This window comes from Pistacia vera, unplaced genomic scaffold (genome assembly GCF_008641045.1).
Source record: "Pistacia vera cultivar Batoury unplaced genomic scaffold, PisVer_v2 Contig140, whole genome shotgun sequence".
NCBI classification, from domain to species: Eukaryota; Viridiplantae; Streptophyta; class Magnoliopsida; order Sapindales; family Anacardiaceae; genus Pistacia; species Pistacia vera.
The window spans coordinates 1,000,180-1,006,379 of NW_022195467.1; the positions used below are offsets into that span (position 1 = coordinate 1,000,180).

Genomic DNA, 6,200 nt, shown 5'->3' on the forward strand with positions numbered 1-6,200 from the left:
TAAATGTGCTGACATCGTCATGCTGTGTGATGACATCACTGGTCTAACCGGTTGGACCGTGACCTGGGCAGCAAAATGGGTTGTCCTCCGGTCCGGGTTTTAAAACAGTGGATATTATTGGCTTTAAATTATGGTATTACATAATCAAAATTAATCACAAAATTAAGAATTTATATCATTTCCCCTCAACCATTCATATCATTTCCATGATCAATGTCAAAATCTATATCTTCACTTATGTTATTATTATCATGCAAAATGGGCAACACATATTCCTTTTCATTTTCTTCATACAAAATAGGTAAATTTGGATGGGTTTTAGTGAACTGGGTTGGATGACCAGAATCTGACTCAAAAATTTTTTTAGGCTGAAATTAATAAAAAATTATGAATTTGTATCGATATTTTTAAGGATACAAACCAATACGTATCATAAGATACATATCAACCTATCGAAAAGTTTAAGATATACTCTCTGATACGTATCGTTGACGACCCGTATCGAATCATATCGTAGTATACTAATAACCATGATACAAACAGACAAAAATTACACAAAATTTACATAAAATGACTACTATATCTTTTATTTTGTCTGTTTATATGACTCAGAACTCAGTTGCAAACATAACATTGCCCTTTTAGTTAAATTCCCTTCAAATTCGAGGAAGGGCCTATCCAAGAGCTACATTTGTTGTTGCCATGATTTTCGTCGATCATTAATTGTAGGTAACTGGGTATTAGATTTTTCTAACCCAAGCTTTGGTTATTAATACTTGTTACATAAAATCTCTATATATGGAACTATTTAATTATATTGATATTTTACTTATTTTGTTATTTGATGGAAATATGTGACAATTAAAAGACTTGGATTGGGCCTGGTGTGTTCATAAGTTTAAATCCTAGCAGCTGGAATGTACAGAAGATTTGGACCACAGCTTTTATTTAATTTGGATTTTTTTCATATCCTCCACAAAAATAGCTAAATAAAAAAAAAAATTATGCAAGTGATAATATTGAGTGCGAAAATAGCTTGTTATTTATTCTTATATCTTAAAGCCTTTTCTAGTAAATTAACTCTACAAAACTCTTTTTCTATTTTTTTATCCAAACAATATTAAAGCTATATTTTTCACAAGGTATACTCCAACAAACTCTTCTTCTATAAACTCTACTCTGCTCGATTAAGTGATACCAAATGGACCCATAGAATTAAATATAGTAACGAGTTTAAATAATGTCTGTAAATAAATAAAAACAATTACACCTATTTCTAATATAATTTTTCCACTTTTTGACTGAAAGGAAGGTCCCGCGTCTCTTGCTCTGTTTTTAACATACATTGGCACAATATTTTAAAAACTGGACCGTTCGTTGGCCTGATCAAGGGGCTGGTTCGCGAGTTAACCTGTCCAACCGATTGGACCGGTCAATCTGACTGGTATATAACAATCACATTTTTAAACAATTCCATTAATTATTATAAGTTTAAAAACCAGCAAATACATCCCTAAAATTTACCTATAAACCCCTGTAAGTTTAAAATAAAACAAATACACCCTACAAATTTTATTATTAATTATTTTTTTCTCTCTCCCCATCAGGCCATCACTTCCCATCACTTTCTTCTTTCTCATTTTTTAGCTCTCTCTTCCCCACTCCCCGCCACTTTCTTCTTCTTTCTTCTCTTTCTTCTTCCTCTACTATAATTTTTCTCTCCTCTTCTCTTTCTTCTTCATCTCCTCTTTTCTTTCTTCTAATCTTCTTCCTTACTCTCTCTTGTCTCCTCTTCTCTTTCTTCTTCCTTCCCCTCTCCTTACTTCTTCTTCTTTAGCAACAGATTTTAAAACAAGTGAAGAAGAATAGAAGATGAAAATGGAAGATACAATTTGGTTTTTTTTATTCAAATGAAATGGAGAATGAAACGGTGCTGTTTTAGGAATTAGGAATATGAATTTTTTTGGATTAGATACCAAAAAATAGCGAACCGTTTTAAGCCTCGTGCCAGTCGAACTGACGATTTTGTACTGTTCCGTCGGTCCATTACCAGTCCAAAACAGGTTTAATAACATTCCCGATTTTATGTTAACCCGGACCGAAGTAAAGGCCAGCTCCAGGTCGAACCGACCGGTCCGATCGGTCCGATCCAGGTTTTAAAACAGAGCCTACAACTATGCCCGTTAATAAGATTGGGAAATCCCATTCTCGGAAGGTGCACTCTTGTTGAATTAAAAGTTTTCTAAGTCTTTTAAGGAGAGAAAAATTTCCCCAAAAAATGGAAAAATTGGCAAAATCTTCCTTCATCTTCCAGGAAGTTGGCTACTAAGCAATGGTGACCTTTGGTTCCTATATAACTTACGTCACATAATCTCAATTAAGATTTTAACTAATCCTAATTACGATACACATGATTAATCCAGCCTCCTAATAATGCAACAAATGGGCAATTTGTCATGTCTCCTATGGCTTTTCACCTATGCATTCTTAAAGTTTAATCAAATATTGATTTACTAATTCTATATCTACGACCATAAGATCTCACAAAATATTTGTAAAGTCTCCTAGTATAATCGAGTAAAAACCTAAGATCAAAACTTTGTATTAGACAGAATTTTCTCAATGTCAATCCTCATCTAACTCTGCAATCAAGAATTCACAACATTAGAACAAAACTAAGATACAGTACAAGTTTCAAGGATACATTAAACCGTCCATTTCAGATTTGTATTGCATAAATCGTATATGAAACATAAAAGCAAATGTAATTTTGTTTAGTAAGGGTAGTTAATGTAATCCAAAATGATAAAGTAGTTCCATTTCCAGAACACAATGTAAATCATGTGCACCTCAATGACAAGAATAAGAGATTCTCATATGTAGAAAATGCATACACTGTATTGCTTCCATGCTCTCCTCCTTGTAAACACCGAGAGGTGAGCTATGAACAGAAAGAAGCATCTCACCAGGCTTAGGCAACCTCAACATTTTTGAGTCATTCCCATAGATAGCCTTTGGCTGGTAGCCTGTAACCATAACAACCATAAATAGTCACTTGACGAATCAACTGTCTGGATAAATGATTTGATTGTCCCAACAGTTTTCAGGATCTTCCATAACAAAGTTAATGATATCAAGCCACACTGTTGCAACAACTCATAAATTGTCTGAAACAAACAAGCTTATACTTATGGATTTTGTTTCTCCACCAAGTAAGAGTACAAGTAACTAGCTAATCATCACAAATCTTCTGGAGTGTGCAGATGGTTGGGAATTATTATATGCAGCTCAAATAATTTTGCAAGGCCTAGAATAACAATTTCTAATTTGAAATTTTGCAATAAGCTTGTCATGTTTCTTAGGTTGTTTGGCCCTTCAATTGTTTAGAAAATTACAAAATGAACTAATCTCCCAAGTTAACTGTGCGAGCAAAGAAATAAGTGATCATGATCATGAACGGAATAAGTTGGACGACAAAAACAAAATAAAGATAGCATCAAGAAGAAACAAACCCCAGGAGTTCGAAAGGCATCATGCATTCCAAGCATCTGAGAATCACAAGGCTCCTCCAGAAACTGAAATACAGAAATGTCAAATATAGAATATTACAACGAAAAAAGTATTAGTTAAATCTTTATTCTTGAGTGTGAAGGGGCATCTGGAAAAAAAAGTGATTTAGATTGCATGTCTATATAGAATAATCATAAAAACAGAAAAATCAGTAAGAAATCAAGGAAACCATTTTTGTTGAGATTAAAATTTGAGGAAATGGAAGAGGTTAAAAAAATGAAAATCCTACCTAGTGGCAAGAAGAATACAGAAAGAACATACAAAGCCTGTGATCTGCAGGTTATCAGCACCTAGAACCCTTGTTTTAACTGCCACCAATAACATATATCCAGGTGAAACACAAACAAAGCAAAAGCGATAGTTCTAAATATCAATTAGGACAGTTAATTCACCATTACCAGATTTGATTGAGAACTAGCCACCAAAAGATGGAACAGCAGAGCAAAAAGGATAAGCAATGGACATCCTATGCAGCAGAGCAGTATGCAGATCTCTTCCATCAGCATTGTAAATACATGAATTACCATCTTTATCATTCCATTGCACTTCAAAATGCCCATTTTCTTCGTTTCTTACAATTGAAAGGTCTGCAAGTTTTTCTTTGAAAAATTGAATCACGGGGGTTTTCAAGCCGTTCCTCATTGAAACATGATCTCAGTAAACGCAAACCAGTGAGTGTATGTTCAATCTCCACATCACGAATTGGACAAAATAATTTTAACCCAAAAATAATAACTATAATCCAAATCAAACTCAAACCAACACTGAATGAAAATCAACACATTCCAATTAATCAAAATCATTTCTACCTACTCCTTCATCACAAATATTAAATCAACAATCCTACAAACAAATAAACAACCAAGAAACAGCTTCAACTCAACAAGAAAAAAAAAAAAAAAAAAAAAAAAAATTACAATTTTTATTTTTTGTTAGAACACCACCAATTGCGTCCTTTTGGGGTTAAGGCTCTCAATGGCGAATCGATCATTCAACATCCTTTGATTTTTAAAATGAAGAGGACGGAATGGAAGAAAAGCAATGAAACCTGCGATGGCTACCGAATAACCTCCTCTGACTTTCTCAATAATAAAGCCTTTGACCTTTGTATTCGTTCGCCAAATCTTGTTCAGTTCCATCCAAGCTCGCTCTTGTCTGAATTTTCGTGGAAGAAGAAGAAGCGGCTCACCAGCCACTACATCTGTGGATCCCACCAAATCAGTAAACCTGGCGGCTGCTTGCTCTTTGATCAGTGATTCACCGGCCACTAGATCGATGAAGAATCTCTCCAACATCTTCTCTCTGATCAGTGATTCACGGGCCACTAGATCCTTAAATCCCACCATATTCTCAAACCTGGTGGCTCGGTTGATTGGCACGCCTGTAAGCTCATCTTGCATACAAATTTTGGGGGTCCCAATTCCTGCATCCACCAAGAACATTTTGTCCCTTAAGCGAAAAACTTCAGATTGTAAGGCGTTTCCACTACATAAGAGAAAACTTGAATTAGATCTTGGAAATAATCGACTCAAGTAGATGCTCATCGTATGGCTTTTAGATTTTCTTTTTAGTGTTTTGACGAGAGAAAGGGTAACTAAGAAAAATCGAGAGAAAATTAGATTTTGACAAGGAAAAAACAGGAGAAAATAAGCATGTTCTTTGTTTTGTGAGGAAAGAGGCAAACCTAACCCTAATTTTAGCGGTTGAGATTAGCTCTATCCGTACACGTGTAATGTTCGTAGCCGTGCGCTTGACCAAAATTTGCTTTTGGTTAGATGTGATGCAATCAGTGATTTGGTTTGCAAAAAGTTGCAAGTAAAGAAATACAACCTTACAGTGAAACTGCAAAGTGGCGCTCATCATGCTTTGTATTAGCTCACTAAAAAGCTTGTTAGGAAAACCAGTGAGACAAAACATGGTGAAGGAAAAAAGAGTATAGTACACATATGTCTAATATAATAGTTCTTTCTAAAACTCCACCTAGTTGATGTTCTCCTTAATGATCAATGCTCCCCCTCATAATGACAAAATTTAACCTAGTTACTTGTTAAGTCGTCGTATACTGATGTCATATACTAAGTTTTCAAATATTGATGTCGGTAGGGTCTTAGTAAATAAATGTACAAGATTATCACTAGAGTGTATTATTAACATCAATCTATCGATTTTGCTAGAGTTTATGAGTATAAAAAAACTTCGGTGAAATATGCTTAGTTTTGTCTTTGATATATCCTCATTTGACTTAAGCAATACATGTTGTATTGTCTTCATTTATAATTATACGAGTATCTAAGGTATATGGTAACTTACATATATTCTTGATATGATGGATGACAGATCTTAACCATACACATTCTTGGTTGGCTTCATAAAGCGCAAGTATCTCAGACTGATTAGAAGAAATGGCAACCATTATTTGTTTTATAGAGCGCCATGATATTTCAGTGTCATTCTAAGTAAAAGCATATCTCGTTTGCGAGTGGGCTTTGTGGGGATAAAAAATACCGAACATCTACATATCCAATTAATTTATGATTATTAAAATGTATGTTTCTTTGGATAAAATAATCTCAAGCCTTTTGTTCCATCAATGTAACGAAAGATATGTTTGATCCAATTCCAATGTCGGT

The 6,200-nt window shown here is 34.3% G+C and overlaps 1 protein-coding gene across 1 annotated transcript; it reads right to left on the reverse strand.

Annotated features, from left to right (window-relative positions):
• Positions 1 to 4,335: 4,335 nt before the first annotated feature.
• On the reverse strand, positions 4,336 to 5,199 carry LOC116123230 (ribosomal protein S1, mitochondrial-like). The gene has a single exon (XM_031409032.1). The coding sequence runs from the start codon at positions 5,112 to 5,114 to the stop codon at positions 4,503 to 4,505; it is 612 nt and encodes a 203-aa protein (XP_031264892.1). The 5' UTR covers positions 5,115 to 5,199; the 3' UTR covers positions 4,336 to 4,502.
• Positions 5,200 to 6,200: the final 1,001 nt, after the last annotated feature.

What these genes read in the sequence shown, in the direction of transcription:
- LOC116123230 (XM_031409032.1), bottom strand. Translation starts at nt 5,114, where the DNA reads ATGAGCATCTACTTGAGTCGATTATTTCCAAGATCTAATTCAAGTTTT.